This window comes from Accipiter gentilis, chromosome 29 (genome assembly GCF_929443795.1).
Source record: "Accipiter gentilis chromosome 29, bAccGen1.1, whole genome shotgun sequence".
Taxonomy (NCBI): Eukaryota; Metazoa; Chordata; class Aves; order Accipitriformes; family Accipitridae; genus Astur; species Astur gentilis.
This window is the reverse complement of record NC_064908.1, coordinates 12,342,369-12,360,318: the sequence shown is the minus strand read 5'-3', so window position 1 is coordinate 12,360,318 and position 17,950 is coordinate 12,342,369. Positions and strand designations below refer to the sequence as shown.

General features: G+C 52.9%; 1 protein-coding gene across 2 annotated transcripts in view; it reads left to right on the top strand.

Moving 5' to 3' along the window:
- Nucleotides 1-17,950, top strand: part of ASTN2 (astrotactin 2) — a 361,171-nt gene that overhangs the window by 255,316 nt on the left and 87,905 nt on the right. For both annotated transcript variants that reach the window (XM_049832481.1, XM_049832482.1), the window contains 2 exons: nt 12,452-12,585; nt 13,758-13,906. In XM_049832481.1, the coding sequence (XP_049688438.1) occupies nt 12,452-12,585; nt 13,758-13,906 (283 nt within the window). The remainder of the gene's footprint in view (nt 1-12,451; nt 12,586-13,757; nt 13,907-17,950) is intronic.

The following is a 17,950-nucleotide window of genomic DNA, read 5'->3' as shown; positions in this document are numbered from 1 at the left end:
AGGTCACCCTTCCCTGGGGCTGGGCTCCTCTGCCTCTAGCAAAAACTTCAATGTTAATCCTATGGAGTTTGATTTCCCACTTTCTTGGTTCGCTGCTGCCCCCCACCCCCCTCTGCAGCCCTCTAACCCCAGTCGCAAGTCCAAAAATGACAGACCTGCTTAAAGTCACTTATTAGCACTGAGCCTGCACTTGATTAAGATGCCTGGAGTGAGCCAGCGTGCAGCAGCTGTGGGTGGAACGCACAGGGCTACAGGTCAGGAAGCAATCCTAGCACATGGAGGTGTGACCACCAGGAATGATGCTTCATCCCCTTCCCAGATCCACGGGCAAAAGAGCCCCCGTGCTTCTCCTGGCACCCAAGTCCTTTATGGGGACTGTCCCTCCTCACCTATTTCTTGATCTTGTTCCCGCTTTCCTGTCTATCAACCCTCCTGGTTCTTCCATGCAGCTGTGCCTGACTTCCATACCTTGGTTCCTCTTTCTTTCCAGCTCTTTTCCCAAACTCCCTTTCTCCCACTATTTTCTCATCCTGCATCCTTTCCCCACCCGTGCCTGCTCTTCCCATTGGGGAATTCTTGTGTAGACATTGACCTGCTGTTACCGGCATGTCCAAGGCAGTGCTGGGATGGGGCATTACCAGTACAGGGAAAGTTGGTTTCCTTCAGACAAGAAAGATGTGCTTCCCACCAGCAATCTGCAAGAAGACAGTTCCTTTTGGGGTACGAGACGTAGGTTAGCCAGCGGGGAAAGGGTAACTGTGAAAGGAAGCAGAGCCCAGCAGAATCTGGGGGATCTCCACAGACCCTGCTCACCACCAGCTCCCCTTTCTAGCCCTGGGCCCAGGTGGCAATGCCACCCTGCCTCTCTGGCCCTGGCTGCAAGGTCCCCTCCTCCTCCTTGCCTCTCCCCCCAGCCCTGCCGACGCTGCCTGCCCTGCCAGGCTCGCTCGGGGCGCCTCCTTGTCCTGGGGAGCTGGAGCCTGTGTTTCACCAGCAGCAGCCTCCTTCCCTCCCTCCCCTGGCTCATGCAGAGGGCTGGCCCCATCAGCTGCAGCTGGAGGACAGCCCGCATTGTGCTTTCTGCTGAGGCACTGGGAAAACCAGCAAACAAACATGCAAACAAACAAAAACCCAGTGAAGCAACCAAACAAGAGAAGCCTCAGCCGTCTTCCAGAGGGCTGCGTTCGATGCATCCCTCCTCCTCCTCCTCCTCCTCCTCCGCCTTCCACCTGCTCACCCAGAGGTGGAGGGACACCCCCCAGGGAGTCTGTCTGGGCAAGGGTGCCGTGTGTGACTCTGCTCCCCCTTCACCCCAGGGTGCTCTCGATCAGCGGTGCTGGGGTTAGAGGTGGCAGGGCAAGAGATTTGGGCGGCTGCAGGACGGAGGATGCTGCTGGACCAGGTGCTAAGGGGACACCGGGAGCTGGCAGCGAGCAGCGTGTGCCAGGACAGGTCACCTTGTGCCGTGAGAGCGGAGGGTCCTGGGGTGGGGAGCAGGTTGGTGCACACTGTCCTCTCTGACCCCCCCCCCCCCCCCCCCCAACACACAGACACAGACAGCTGGACTGGGTCTTATTGTTTTGGCTGTGGGCTTCTCTTGATGGCAGGCCCTCTTATCCCCTGTGTCCCTGCAGCCCATCCAAGGCCATCCCCACCCTTGCCACAGCAGGACACAGGGAATGCTTTTGGCCTTCCCTGTCCCTCCTCTTTCCAGGCCGTTCCCATTCCCTCAGCCTGAATCCCTTGCCTTGCATCAGCTCCAGCACTTCCCTTTCCCCTCCTTGCTCACTTCTTAAACTTTCCTCTAATCTGCTGTCCTGCTCCCTCCATCATTTCCTCCCCAGCTTGCTTCTCACCCTCCTCTCCATCAGCCTCTCTCCTGCAGGATATTTCTCTCCCTCTCCTCTCCCTGCTGCCCTTCGGCTCCGCGGGCAGGGACGAGTCCCAGTGCCTGGGGGCTGTAATCCGCCACTGCCGGAGGGGCTCGCTGCCACCACGGCACAAACCTCAGTTCTCGGCACTGGGCCTGGGCTGGGCAAAGCCGTACCTGCCTCTCTGGAGGAGATGGAGCTGGCAGTAGCCATGCCCATGCCCTAGAGAGGACGGTTTGGTGCGGGGTTAGCGCTGCCTGTGTGAGAACGTGCCCCCACGCCTCTCGTGGTGTTGCGAGCTCAGGGACGAGGGATGTCTGCAGGGGCATGGCCTTCCCCGTGAGCGGGAAGGGATGGTGAGCACGAAAGGGAAAGGGGTCTGTGGGTGGTGGGAAGCTGCCGCCACCACGGAGGCATTGCCCTGTCACCAAGACCCAGCAGTGTGCCCTCGTCCACTGTGAGCGTGCCAGAAAGCCGCCGGTTTAAACCGCTACCTTGCTCTGGGCACAGGACTAGGCTCCCAAAGGGCAGGTGCTGTCAGGAGCATCTCATGTACAGTCTGGATGATGAAATGTCCTTTTTCGGCATCAAGCAGAAGGCTGGGGAGGGTCCCAGGCACTAGCAGAGTGGTGTTTGCCTGTGGCATAAACGAGATTTGCAGATGCCTGGGCTGAGGCAAATCCTGCACCTCTGAGCACAGCATCCACAGCTGAGCACTCCCCTGACTGCTTTTCCCCGTTCAGGTGGAGAATACTCAAATCGATACAGCAAATGCTGATCATATGAGAACTGCAATCAGATCCCAATTCCCCCATAGTATTAAAAAAAACAATAATTGTAAACAGTGAAGATCTTTCTCTTTGCATATATGTCCACATAGATAAATATATATGTGTATAGAGAGAAAGCAGGGTGATTAATAAGGTGGATACTAACTTCTGTAAAGTTTGCTGAAAGTTTTCCCATATAAGCCTAGCAGCAGAGATGAGGCAAGACACAGGTAAAGACATTTTGCCCATTTCAATATGTGCCATTTTTTAGGTAGGTTTTTCTTTTCATTTGCCTCAGTGCAGTGAGTTATGCGCTCTTTAAAATTTACAACCACCGCACAGTACAAGGCCATGTTCTTGTTTGCTGATGACCTTGCCAGACTCTTAAGTGGTTGGGGGGGGTTTAAGTTTCCATGCTGGGTGTCTGCCTTGGGCTGATTTGTAATTTTTCTATGTGTGCATGTTTGATTTCAGCTAAAACTGACCATTTCCGAGAGGGAGATTAGGTGAAAATATATTGTTTTGCCCATGTTAAATAAGCTGGAAAACTCTTTTATTTCTATGTCATTGGGATCTGCTGTTTCCTTCTTGCTTTGAAGCAAGGGCTTGAAATTTAGAAGGTCTCCAGGAGTCAGGTTTTGCCTTTTGCTGCCCAGGGAGCATTTGTCCAGAGACATTTGTGCTGTGAGCTTAAGGAAACTCTCAGCTGTGTGTGATCACCAGGGGTTTGGTCAGTCTCTCCAGTCCTGCCTAAGCATCGCTCCTGCTCCCAGCAGCATGGAGGAACAGTGTTATCAGTTATTGATGGCCTCTCTTTTCCTTCTTGCATGCAATCAAAATATGTATTGAGCCCCTGCTAGGAGGAGTTTCTGTTTCCCCCTGTGGTTTAATGGCATTGGTCAGGGAACTTCTGTGGTCGCTGATAGCTGCAGCCTGGCTGGGGACTTTGGCAGTGCTGGGCAAGGAGCTTCCCAGGGTCAAGAAAATGTGTTTGAAAGTCCAAGCACCTTTGAAGGGCTTTGTTGAATGGCTTTTTCCTAGCCATCATGGCTGGTGTGCCTGCGCATGGAAGATGTCACAGAGGAAGGACTTTGCTGGAACAGAGGCAATGCTGGAGTCCTCTTTCCACTGGTCCCAGTCAGCTGGTGAGATTAAACTAGTCCAAGTAGGTTTATATCACCATTGCTGTTACAGCTCCATTGCTCTTCAGTCTAAATGCTCACAACATGAGTTCAAAAGATAAAAAGAGGCAGAGAAGCTGTGACCTTGGCAGTGACTTCTCTGGATGTCTCTAGAATCTGTGTCGTGTTTTAATCAACGTCTGCCCACATCTCTTTTCTCCTTCGTTTGTGCTCTGCAGCAGTGCAGACACCAGAGTGGTCCCTCCGTTGTCATGTCCATTTGAAGCTGGAGGGGATTTTCCACTGCAGGACTGTGGAAGAACCCTCCATCAGCGTCAGTGGCTGGCGAGGCCCAACAGTGAAGAGCTTCTATCCGTTGTGGGGCTTTCTGCTGGCAAAATGCCCCTGATACCTCAAGGGCATGATGTTGTTGAGTGTGCATGTGATGGGAGAGAAGAGAGACATAGTGATCCTGGCTGGTTTCCCTCTAGTGAACATCCTGGAGCCACAGGAGGGGAAAGCCACATGCCACCCCAGCGAGAGTGCCAGACTGTGGTGGCCTTCCTCCTCCACCATCAACGTATTCCTGCCTGTCCTTACTCCATGGAAAGGGCAACATACTTCTTACTGCCCAGCATAGCCCTGGAGTCCAAGAGGCATGGGCCTCTTGAGAGAGCGAGACCCCCGGTTTGCATATTCTGCAAACCTTCACGTCCCCTGACTGGGCTGCAGAAAGGCAAGCCACGCAGCTAACCCTGAGAGGCACTGAGAGGAGCAGGGATGCCCTGCTTCCCCCATCCCTCCCACTGCCAGCACTGGCCCGGGGAGTGGCACCGAGACCTGGAAGATGTGGTGAGCCCAGGAGCACCTTTGATGGGGATGCACGTGTGCGTGGCTGGAGCCGCAGGGCAGCCGTGGCCGGTGGTGGGGAGGAAACGGGCAGGCATGTTCAGCAGCATGGTCCCTCCTGTTTGTGGTCTGTTCCTTTCCCCCCAAAAAACATGAGACAAACACAAAGCTGCTCCCACGGAGCAGCTCGGCCAGCTGCAGAAGTGCTTAGAGGGTGGCGCGGCGAGGGGGGCTCAGGGAGGGGGGGCAGGAGAGATCAGTCTTGCTTCTAGTGGGAAATGGACTCAAACCCCTGTTGTTTGTATTTAAGGAGACAAATGGATGTGGAGCCTGGGTTTTTAAAAGACCCCTAGGACCTTGATTTAATTTGAAAATTGAGTAATCTCAGCATTTGCCTGCAGCCACGGCCTCCTTGCAGCACATGCAACCCAGCCTGCAGTGTGGAGGCTTGCTGGGGGGCATGTCCCCGCGCGGCCGGCCCCGTCGGCCTCAGCAGGAGCCCGGCGTGTGGCTGGGACCCTGGCAGGGCTCTTCTCGAAAGCTGCTTCACTGCCTGTGCATAGACCACAGTTGTGCTTGTGCCAGCAGTTCCTGCATGCCAGGGGCCTGCAGAGCCCCTCTGGGGTCACCGGTTGGGATGGCAGCTCTTGAGGTTGGAGCAAAATTCACCATCGCTCCTTCCCCCCCCTTGCCTGTGAGCACCCGCTGGCCCCAAGGAGCCATCTCTTGCTGAGCAGAGCATGGCCACCGCTCACCACTTCAGTGTCCCCAGGCTGGCAGGGTCGCCTTGGCCAGGGAGTGAGGAGCTGGGGAGCTGCATGCAGCGAGCGTGCCCAGCCCGTGCTCGTGTCCCCAGGGAGTACTGTGCTGGCTCCAGCGACCCTGGCCAGACAGGCAGCTGAGTTATCATGGACCAGAAGGCAAGCAGGGGCAAAGAGAGGGGAAAGCACCTCTTTCGTCCATCCCATCCTTTAAACTAATTACTCTCAGCTCACTCTGAGGATGCACTGATGATGATGGAGCACATGTCCTTCCTCCCCCTGGAGCGGGCTACCTGCTCACACAGGTGATGGTAAAGTGGTGGTGGTGGGGTTTCAGAGGGAGCTGCACAAACTGGTGTTGCTTTTCCTCCTGGGTCCAGCTGATCTCTGTGCCCTTGCTGTTCACGTGCTCCGATAGCTGTATTTCAGCGGAAGTCCAAAAAGTGTAGCTGGTTTTGATGTCTTCTGTTGGTGGTTCTTGGTCAGGTCTTGGCATCGAGGTTGTCTTGCGCTCACTGTTGTAAGACACAGTGTGATGGAGCCATGCCCTGGCTGTGTACTTGGAGCCCTTCTATGCATTTACCCCAACCCTGAATTACCAGGATGCATGGTCTGAAGGGTGCACAATGGGGTGAAACACGTCCATCGTACCTCCATTGCTGCCTGTCCGTCAGGGCGGTGGGGAGCCCACCGTTTGTGCAGACTGGGCTCTCCATTGTGGCTCTCCAGCCCCTGGGCAAGGAGCTGGAGTATCCAAGTGTATCACTGCTGCTGTGACACCCCCCCTCCCCACTTTGGTGTTGTCATTGCCCTCAAAGGGCAGAGCAGATGAAAAAGCATACCTGAGAGATCCAGTACCCCGAGACCCCATGTTCCCACAGCAGGAGATTGCCTTGTCGGATATCATCGGGCTCTGCTGCTGGCTTTGAAATCACGACTGTGCCTTGGAGAGGAGCCCTTGACTCCATCAGGTAAACGTCGTCTGTGCGGCCATCCCGGTTCAGACCACAGGGAAGCAAACCTCTGTAAGTGGAGACCAGAGACGTGCCTGGAGGAGATCGGTTCTAGGCTTGAGCAGGACTAGGAGAAACATGAGCCTGAGGAGGAGGGACAGAGGGATTGAGGCAGAGGCTGCAGAAGTCAAATTGGGATTCATTTCTCAGGAGGGTGGGTATCTGGGCCCGTCCCATTGCCCTGTGTCTCAGGGCTGGTTCTCCTGATGTCCTCTGCCCTTCTGGGCCTGGCAGGAGGAGGGTGAGGTTTTGCAGGATGCTATGGTGACAGGGTGAGAGGTGTCCCCGAGGCCATGGGCTCACTTGGCCCCCCATATAGCACCCAACAGCAGAGCTGCTGGAGGACAACGATCCTCCCTGCACATACACAGCTTCCCTGAAGCAGCCCCTGAAGGTGTGGAACCAGTGCCAGTGATTTTTTTTTTTGCACCACCAAAGCAGAAAGGAAGCCAGGGCGAATGGGGACAGCATTTGTATTGTTGAGGTGATTTTTTTGGTTTTTTTATTTTTTTTTAAGTCTGGGGTGTGGGTTTTTTTATTTGTTTTTGCTTTGTTTTAATATCTGCTAATTGGCCCTTGTCCTCCTCCTCGCACATTTGAGCATCCTGCTGCAGCTCTAGCCCACATCCGACTCGCGTTACCGGGGGAAGAACAGCCGCATTGTAACCGCCCCAATCGTGCTATAATGGGGAGCTTTGTAGCCAAGGTGTGAAAGCGGAGCCGGCTCCCCAGGACAGGACTCTCGCTGTAGCGCAAAGGCTTTTATTTCCCCTGCTGCCAGGTTTTACAGTGTCCTCTGCTGCTCCCTCAGATCCCATAAATAACAGAAACCAGGATGCTGCCCACCCTGGGTCCCTTCCAGCACCCTGACCTTTCCAGCAAGCTGCTGATGTGCCTTCCCAGGATGAAGTGCTGGTGATCCCGCTCCCCAGGGACAGGCAGCCGGAGGCAGGGAGGGTGTGAGCAGCACAAGATGAGATCACCTGCCAACAGCAGTAGGGAAACTTCATCCTCCTTTGCTGTGAACCTGGAGCAGACTTTCAGACGCAAACTGCGTGATCCTGGAAAGAGTCTCTGGCCTGGGAAATTCTTAGTTTTTCTCCTCCTTTTTTATACCCCCCCAGCCCCCCCCTTCCAGAGATGTCTAGAATAAGGAGCAGTGTTTTATCTCCTGTGAACAGCATTGAGCATCACTGTAAGGGCATGGAAAGCTTTTCTTCCAGCCACCCTATCATCATGGTAGCATCCCATTCAGGCTGTGAAATCCTTGCTGGAGCCTGCATCTCATAGTTGTCTTTCCCTTGACGAACAGTCAGTATCGCTATTGCTGTTTACAGACTGCTTGGAGCACAGCAGTGTCCAGGAACTCTGGTCAGTGGCCTGGTTGTGTCAGGCACTGTACGGGGTGGCATCGCTGGGCAATTGGATTTGCTGGTAGGTGGGACACAGCTGCACCTTGCCGGGCAGCCCTCTGCCTCCTCCAGTGGCACCTGCCTGCACACAAGGGAAGGTGGTGGTGGTGGTGGGCAGGCACCGTCTCCATCCTGCAAACAGGAAGGCACAAAATGGCTCTGTTGGCTGCTGTGTCCCTGGACATAGGGCTGAGCATGTCTGGTGGCATGACCCAGCCTGCTTCCACTCTTTTTCCTTGCCTTGTACATTGAGAAGAAGAACAAGCAAACAAAGACCAGGGACACTGGTGCAAAACCCAAAATGTATGAAATTTTCAGCTTCTAGATCTTCTCCACTATCTCCAGCACATCTTTGTCCAGCTTACATGCTCATTTGTGGTGTTTTTTTTATCTTCTTGTATTTCCTTTTGAATTTTTCCAGAAACTGAGGTGTGCATACCAACCACAAAAAAACCCTAGACTGAGAGAAACATTTGAGCCAGATTTTCATACCCCTGTCGGCCATAGAGAAGACCACATATTCACAGATATGCACCCAACACATGCCCTTTCCAGTATCCCATCTGGAAACCAGCCCCTGTGGCGCATGCTGAGTCCTGCAAATGCTGGTTCCTTCATGTCCTATAATTTACATCTCCAGGGATGTCAGCATAAAACCCATGGTCAGAAATAACTTAATGCTTCTCCTTCCATCAGCCAGGTCTAACAGAGGACAAAGGAAATGGTCTTCTATATTCTGTTGCAGAGAGTCTAAGCTATAAAATGGGGCCAAATGGCCTCCCCCGAGCACAAATAACAACAGGAGAAAGATCCATATGCAATCTAGTGTAGGATAAATGTGCTTAGCTGATCATTCGTTTCCCTAATATTTTTTTTATGAATAGGCTTAACTTATGGTAAGATGGGACTTTATGGTCCTGTAAGTCTTGCTTGTGTCAAAACAAATGAACTAGCCATCCTATGGGGGAACTATCAATCCAATATATGTGTGTGTATGGGTGTGGGGAGTCAGACCTATTATACCTTTAAGAGCAAATTAGATGCTGTTCCTATGATTCATAATGCTATATATCTAATGGCATGACTCGTCATCTAGAAAATAAACGTTTCGAGCCAGTTTCTCATCTCATAAATTTCCCCTCTGGCACTGAAGGACATAAACTAAATGGGCTGACTCACAGGGAAACAATACAATTTGGATACTTTTAAATGAAAGATAAAATTGCCTAAGGGCACAGAGGGGCGTTGAGATCCTGGGGAGTGGTTGGCAAGCGCAGGATGGTGCGTGGGGGCCACTCTGCCATCCCCAGCAAGCAGGTCTGCTCCTGGGAAGCCCTTCACACTTGCAGAGCCTATTGGGTTTTCCCAGCTTGGTGTGACCACCATGGTGAAGCATCCGATGTGGATATGGTCATGGTGGAGATGGTCTTCTTGTTGTATGTGCTTGTCTCCTGGCAGGGAGGAAAGTGTTTGCTGCATGTTTCCAAGCATGGCAGCAGGGAAGGACAGGAGATGTGGAGGTGCCCGCTCCAAGGCAGGAAGGCAAGGTGGTCCTCAGCCACCACAGACCAGGGAGGTCCCTGTGCATTCCCACCGGGAGCTCTCCCAAAGGCTGCAGCTGCCCGTGGGATGGGTCTCAGCACCTTCACTGCATCCTTTGCCCGTTGCTCTTGGTCTTCCTGTGCTGTTCGGCTCCTGGTTTGGGTGGCAGCTGCCATTCCCCTGGGTTTGTGTGAGCAGTGCCATACCTCCTGGGCTACGCTGTCAGAAGGAGAAAGGGAAGGAAAGGTTTTCACGTGGTTGCCACCTGTGGAGGAGCATGTGCCTGCAATGTGCCTTTGGGGCTGGGCTGGTGAAAGCTATCGCCTTTGCAGGAGAGGGCAAATTCAAGTGCTGATCTCTGCCAGGGCCTGAGAGCAGCCTCTGCCACTGCAACCAGAACCTGGAGCAGGCTGGGGGAGCTGAGGGAAGGAATGGTGGGCTCTGTGTGAGCTACAGCAAAAGCTGTACCTGGCTTCAGGGCTAAGAAGACCACAGAGACCCTCCATTTGTCCTGAAGTTTCTGCGGAGCAACTGCGTGTCTCCACAGAGCAGGCTGGTGTCCCCACAGAGGGTTGTAGAGCCTCCTAAAGCAGTGGTGAACACCTTCGTGCAGGGAGCTTCATCCTTTCTTTCTGCACGTTCTTAACCGTTCCCCGCATCGGTTTGCTCTTGCCACTTCCCCACCCTTTGACACACACTCCCCGGCACCAATGGGAAAATCCTGGAAACCACTGGCTCGAAATCCCATTGGAAGGTGAGAGAAGGTGAGTCCTGGCTGCCCGGCCACCCCAGCCTGGCCCTGATGTCAGCCGGCTGCTGGAAATTGGAGGGAGGCAGCAGCCAGCACCGGGGGCTAGCCACGCTCCAAGTAACCCGGTTAGTGCGTGTAGGTGTGCTCGCCTTAATGAGTGCAATTGAAGGACGCATCGATTAGCTAACCTCGTTTGTGTGAAGGTTGACACAAGGCAGATGACGGCTGGGTACCCACAGGATCTAATTAAAATGTATGTGAGGCTGGGCAGGCAGAGCGGAGGGGATTGCTCATCCAGCCTTGCACTTACCAGCAGAAAAAAGAAAATAGAAGGAAGGAATTGACTATTGGATTTGGCTAAAGGGCATGGATGGGGTGGGGGGGATTTCTTCCCTGGGCTGGGGATGTGCAAGGAGGATCTGGGTTAGGGGCCAGGGAGGGAGCATGCAAAGCGGCGGGGCTCGAGGCCGGGAACGCAGTGACAGTGGAGCGGTGCCGTCAGTGTGACAGTTCAGCTCTTCCAAAATCTGCCTTCGCCCACATCTCTGTGCACACATGTACCACGACATATGTATTTATCCTGCTTCCTAGGGAGAGCACACACTTCCTCATCCATCTACATGCATCATTTTCTGTTTCTATCCTGCACAGATGCGCTGCTCTCTACAGAATTGTATCTGCACCCATTTATTTCATGTGTCAGATAAACTCCTCTCTGTCTTCCCTGCTCTCCAATTACTTTGCGATGCTGTTTCCAGCCCAGAGCTTCAATTACATTCTAAAGAACAAAGTAAAATAACGTCACATTTTCTCTCTTTCACATGTTTTTTCCTTCCTTTTTTTTTTTCCCCCTTCTGGAACAGTCCCATTTTATAAATGCCTGGAAGCAGAAAATGTTTCAGACGCGAGAGCCTCGAGGCGCCTCGTTAAAGGCGCTCGAGGTGTTTGGGGAGAGCGACAAAACCCCGGACAATGGGAGCCCTGACGTCAGGCTCTATTTATACCTCCTCTTTTCAGAAACCTCGCCGGGATGGCGCTTTTCCTAGAGTTTTCTGCTAAATGCCGCAGCCGCTGGAGCCGTACCTGTCCTCCTCAAAGGGCACGTTTTTATCTTTAAGGCGTAACCTGGCAGCACAGATGATATCGCCAGGGCCAGGCATCCGCAGGCAGCTTTGAATGGGCGGAATAGTGCTACTGCGAGCTGGGCTGCGCTTGGCTGCTGTATGTGGATGAGGACCTGTGAAGGCGTTTCAACCCCAAAATGTGCCTTTTAAAAGGTCAAAAGCATTACAAAGAGGTTTGTTTTAGTGGATAAAGTTTTGGTGTTACAATTATTCTAGCAGGGCGTTGTGGCTTCACAGGGTCAGGTTGAACGTTGGCCATGTGTGTGTGCGGGGAGAGACGCTGTTTAATTAGGCACGACAGGCAAAGGGTAGCAGGAGAAACTACCGTAAATCACTGCAGTCTGAACTACAGCAGGGTACGGTGCAAGAGATGCCCCATCCTGCAGCGTGGGGACTGACACTGAGTGCCCTGAGCCGCGGGATGAGCACAGGGAAGACACCACAGGGTTAGACCTGGAGGGCTTCGGGAATTCAGTCAAAAGTGTTTCAGCCTCAGATCCCAGCAGATGTACAGCTATTGTTCTGGGGTTCCATTGGCATCATTAGGAGCAGTCAAGAGGGCTCCTGGTCAGGCTGGGGACAGCTTGCAGCAGGGAGACTACCCGGCTGGGGAACACCCTGCAAGTATTTTACAGGATTTTTTTTTTTTTTCTTCCAGATACTGCTATTTTGCTTGTATTCCTTATGCAAGTGAATAAAGCAGCAATTTGCTTGCAGGAGGGCAACTCTTGTGAATAACAAACCTATGAGGATGGAAGTGGTCTCTGTTGTTGGGGATGTAGGAATTACTTTATTCTTTGTGGGGACAGAAACAGCAATGGGCACGTGGAAGAGTTTCATTGTGCACAGCAGCAGTGTAAAGGTACCCCACGTATGATGTCCAGTGTCACAAACGGGCTTACGTTTGTGTTTCTTCAGGCAGCCCAGTCCTCCATCACAGGAGATCCCCTCTGTAGCATCGTGCAGACACTCCCCGTCCCCACACCAAAAGCAGTGCCCAGGGATGAACCAGCATTGCTCGATATGCAGGAGCTAAAGCACAGGAAGGTGAAGGGACTTGCCCAGGGCCATGCAGAGAGTCTGTGGCAGAGCTGGGGAGGACACCCCCACCTCGTATTTCCCAATCCCGGAGCTCTGCACACACCCTCCCCGATGCTCAGCACCACGCGGCCAAGCCGCTGGCTGGATTTCACTGAATCTTTAGCACACGTGTTCACGCTTTTTGTTCTCACATCAGGCTTTCAAGGGAGCCCTGATGAGCTCATACTGGTGCTCGGGGAAAGGCGATGTTATCGAAGACTGGTGCAGGTGTGACCTCAACGCCTTCGATGAGAACGGACTCCCGAACTGCAGCCCTCTCCCTCCGCCTGTGTATGTATTGGTGCGAGCCCCTCCCGCGGGTCACGGCCCCTGGCACCAGCCCCTTTCCCAAAGGCTTGGCCCATGGGCACCTCCTTCCTCTCACCTTCGAGTCCCAGGGCTGCCATCCAGCACTCTTCACTGTGTGAGTGATGCCTTTAGGATATCCTGGCTCCGGCTGTGGCCCTGGAAGGTCTCCTTATAGATTTTCATCACCTGATTAGCAGGTCTTGTAGAATGGGATTTCAAATGCTGAAAGAAATGGAATTACGGTGCAATTCATTGTGGCTTGTCAGAGCAAGAGCGAATCAGGAGCAAACTAATGGGGAATTAGCTGAGAAAGCAGGAAGACTGGCTCCAGTGAGCCACAAGGAGCAGAACACCTTCTTAGCGAGCCAGTATCCTTGGAGGGGATTCATTTCCCATCCTGAGTTCCATAAACACACTCATACTTTTGAAGCCAGACTCTCCATAGTCCTGTACTTTGTGTTGTCATTTACCCTGGTGCAAAGAGAGCAGACACCTTTTCGCTAGCACAGCAAGGAGCACAAAGCTGCTCTACCTTCACCCCTACCCACATGGTCTCTGATCCAGGCAGGAGCTCCTGCACAGCTGCCCTGCTTTGGCTTTTGCTCACACCCATCAGAGGCTTGCTCATTTGCAGCTGGGTAAATTCAGAGCCACACCTGCCCCTTCTCTCCCTCCCACCCTTCCTTGCTTTTGCTTGCTGGTGATGCAGACTGGATCCTCTCCTCCTGTAGACTCAGCTCCTCTGGGTTGCATGAAGGTTAAGCTGTATCCTCCCATTCTCTTTTGCTCCTGGGCAGCTGGTCCTTGGTTCCCCATTGGGCTGCTGAAGTTCAGCAGTTCCTGCAGGAGATGAAGGCTCCTTTAGACAGGATATTTGGGGTTGCACAGTTCCAGTTGCATGACCTAGGCTTCCAGGAGCTGGGGGAGGTAAGGACACACATTGCAGTAGGCTGGACCCAACTGGTCTTCAACTGGAAGTTCTTCTGTGCTCACCTACCCGCGCTCCCCTTGTGCCCCCTGTCCTTGTGGGTCTGTGTGCACATCCCTGTGTATGAGTGTGAGCCCTGCCTGGGGTTGTGCTGCTTGTAGATGTGGATTCCTCCCCAGAAAGTGAGCTGATGTCTTATTTGGTTTCTTTCCTGTCTCCTGCCCAGCCTGCGGCTCTCCCCCAATGTGGAGCCCTCCAGCACTGTGGTCTCTCTGGAGTGGCTGGATGTGCAGCCTGCCATTGGGACGAAGGTGTCTGACTATGTCCTGCAGCACAAGAAGGTGGATGAATACACGGACACGGACCTCTACACAGGTGGGTGCAGCTGCTGAAAGCAAGCTCCTCTTGGTGCAGAGGGTGCACGGTGACGCATCCTGTGCCTAGCCTGGCTGGGAGCTGCTGGTTTTGTGGGGAACGACGCATAGAGCCAAGGTGTTATATGAGGTATCAAAACTGCTCCATTCAGGAGAGGTTTCTGAAGGCTTCTTGCAGGCATGGGTATTTGAGGGGAAGGGGAAATACAAAAATGCAGCATGGCAGAAGGAAATTATTTGCTCTTTTTGGGTAGGAGAGTTGTGAGTTGCAGCGTCTGTTTGATCTGATCAATCTGAAATGCTGCAGGATGGTGGGTGTGGGAAGAAGGTCAGCCCTCAACAACTCAAGGGCTTTACTGGTCTGTTCCAGTGAGTACTGCATTGCTCGCTGGCCTTTGAAAGGACACTTTTAAGTTGCCTTGCATACCTATCAAAGTAACTCAAAGCCTGCAATATTTGGGGAGATCATTTTAGCAGCACAAAACTTTTCCAGGGGAACCTGAAACTTCCCTGGGTTGGAGTTTGGTTCCCAGCTCAGGCTTGGACTGAGTGCTCTGTGCCTTGCAAAGGCTTTGTCAGCAATGCAAGCTGTGCTCCAGAAGCTACTGGGCAAGGTGGAGGGTCGTGAAGGATGGGGTTTGATCTGAATGAGTCAATGATGTATTTCAGAAAATAGCACTTGAGACCTTGAGTGATGCTACTGCCGTATGGAAAGCCGGGCAAAACCTCCTATGGCTTTTTGCTTGAGGATTTTGGATGTAGTTTGTTGAAGAAGCTCATGTGACATATCTGGGGCAGCCAGTGTTGTTGACTGAAGCAGAGATTTACCTTTGGGTGAAGGCTCCTTCCCCAGCTGCTGGCAGTGCCTAACTTCAGCCCCCGCTAGGTAAGGGAACATAGGAAGAAGGTTTCCATTTGTCATTGGAGCAAGGCTCTGCAACAGCTACTTCTTTGGGTGATTAAAAACCTCATTTGGTTTAAGGTGGAGTCTGGTCAGCTTGTGCAAGGCATGCATGTCTGGTGCTGCCTGCAAGGACGAGGAACCAGAATGAAGATGGGGACAGGGCTGGCACCGGAGGGGGAAGCCTCACCGTGCTCGTGCAGTCTTGCAGGGGTTTCCTGAACATCCTGGCAAGATATTTGTCTGTGTTTCCCTGTCAGGAAGGCAATTTCAGGAAGATCATTCAGAGCAAGATCAGGAGTTGCACACAGGCAGTCCTTGGGTCTTGGTCAGAAGCTTTGTCACCTTGTGGTGGTGGCTTTTTTCTTCTCCTCACTAATTCGGTAAGACCCTCTGCTGCTGTGAGCTGCCACAGAGCAAACTGCTCCAGCTCACAGGCACAGGGAAGTTTTCACCCTCTCTGTTCATCTTGGGCCCATCTATTCTGCTTCTGTAGCCTCTCTTAACACCATATCCAAAGTTTTTGTGCTACAAGAGCTGGACTTTCCTGCTGGTGAGAGCCAGAGTCCCACATCCTGGGGGACCCTGGCTGTTGGTGGAGACCCCTATGAGGAGCTCTGGTTCCTGGCTCATACACCAGTCCTGTCCAGCAGGACCTTTCTCCTACACCTTGCCAGCATCCACTTCCAGAGCTGCCTGATGTGGCCATGGCCCCTGGGTTATGTTTCTAGTTTTCTGGTGTGGAAGAAGGCTTGTTCTTTATCTTGGAGGGTCACTCTCTGGTAATGGAGAAAGAAAACAAGCCACCAAAGGAGGGGCTTTGTTTTGGATGGGGATTCCAGATTGCTCACACATCGGTCAGGTGAGGCCAGACTGGGGAAACATGGTTTTTTTTCCTTTGAAGTGGCTGGATCTTTGCCTGGCAGCCAGAGTAGGAAATACAGATTATTATTATTATTATTTTCCTTTTATGACTGCCATGTGTTTGACAGGCAATTGAATTCATTGTGGGGAGCTGCCCCCCCCCCTCCCTCTTCTGGGGGACTGTTGGGGACAGAATGACCCCATTAACAATTAAAGAGAAAAGCCAATCTTAAATCTCTCCCTTCTTGCTATGTTGTTTATAACCAAACAACATTCCTGCCTTCATTCCTTTCTTACCCTACAGGCCCCTAATGCCAGATGACTTGATTCTTGCAAATACCTTGCATAGGTTTGCAGAGATGCTGACTGCTACAGCTCTCAAAGGCTTTGCTTGGTACCATGCTTCACCCAGCCAAAAATCCTACCATGAGTATCCCCTCACCACCATCACCCACCCATCATGCTGCACTGCATCTCCATTACATCTGAGCAGCACCCACAAAAACAAGTCAACCCCAGAAGGGGGGGAAGCTTTGGGAGGGGGATGTGGCATATGAAATTTGGATGTCTTTTGAAGGATATTGGCAGATCTTTCTTCCCCATCAGCCTCCTGGCTGCTGGCAGGTAGGAGCAGGTTGCTCCCGTTGCTGGGAGGTGTACCACGGGTATTTGCAGAGCACGGCAATGCTGGGCTGGGAGGATGCTGCAAGGTTTGAGGACTCTTGAGGCTGCTGCCATTCATCCCTTGGATCTCTTGAGTTTAAATGTGTGGGTTATTTGTGCTTGTACAGGAGTTTTGTTTGGTTTATTACAGTTGTAGCCATTTCTTATTGGGATTCCTGGCATTGGCTGGGGTTAGAGCTGTGCCAACCTGCTCTTCAGCTCCGTGGCAAGCTAGATGGTACCTGGCTCCTGCTCCTGCTGCCCACCAAAAGCCTCCAGTCTCTCACCCTTGTAAAACTCCTTGGCCTCCCCTTTGCTTTGCAACTGGAAGACATAGCCTTTCCCTTGAGCCAGAAGATATTTTCTCCTCTTCTTCCTGGAGTGGAGTCAGGAGGGAGTCTTGGGGCTGGTCTAACGTGCATCCCCTCTGCTCCCTGCTGGGCTCTGTTCAGGGCGGCGATGCTGCGGGATGGGGCGGAAGGAGCTGGGAGCTCAAATGGGTTGTCTGCCTCCGGCTGTACATGCTTTTTAAAGAGGCTTATTACTGGTGCTTAGAAAAACACGGCCCTTGGACCATCTGAGGCTAATAGGAGGTGAACTTGTGTGCGAAACAAACCACGCTTTCAACACCAGCGCGCGGGGAGCAAGCGGCTCTCCGCTCGGGAGCCAGCGGAGAAGACGGAGAGCAATTACATCCCAAACTGTTTATTAAAACTTGTGGAAATTACTCGTAATTCCATGTGTGCGACGGCTTTGTAGTTGAGTGATGCTCTTTGTTTGAACATGGGGCTCTCGAAGAGGGTGCGAGCGTGTGTGTGTGTGTGTGTGCGCAGCCGAGCCCGCCAGCGCATTATGTCATGGACGAAGCAGGCGCTCCACTTGAGAGGGAGAGGGAGAAATGTGTTTTACAGGGTGAGGTACAAACTGAAATGGCTGTGAACATCTGGAACTGATATTAGGCTTGGAAAATGTTTTCTGTCACTCCAACACTCCTCTGGAGGAAGGTTTCTGAAGTTAAGAAGCTCCGAAGGGGATGAGGGGGAGGGATGAGGGGATAACATGACCGTGGTGCAAAGTGCTTTTTATGTCTGTTCTGGTTGCCGTAGCCAGGCCATGTCCCTGCCTGTGCTGGATGGGGGACCTGGGGAATCGCTATTGCTTGTTGTGGTGGCCCTGGCTTGGAAGGTCCCCTGGATGAGCTGAGCCCCGCTGCCTGAGACGGTCCTGCATGGGGAGCACTGCATCCTCCAGCCAGCCATGGGTAGAAGGACAGGGGGATCCTTGCCCTGGTGTTAGGGTTGGGAGCTGAGGAGGAAGGCCTCATCTTAAAAGATGACGGGTGAGATCCTCAGATGGGGACAGGCAGACCTGTGCCTGGTTTAACTACCTCCACCATCTCTGGGGCCCACCTGGGAGGTCAGGCCCACCTGGGGGCCAGCGCAGGTTGGGGCAGCTGCTGTAAGCAGGCAAAATGCAACGGTTAAAAATAAAACAGTGCTTTGAATGTGTTTGTAGCACACGCACAGAGCAGGCCTGGGGATGGCTGGGGGCGGAGGACGGGCTGGGTGTTCGCTGTGTGACGGGTTGGGGTCTGTGGGTTTGGCTGGGGGCTGCGTC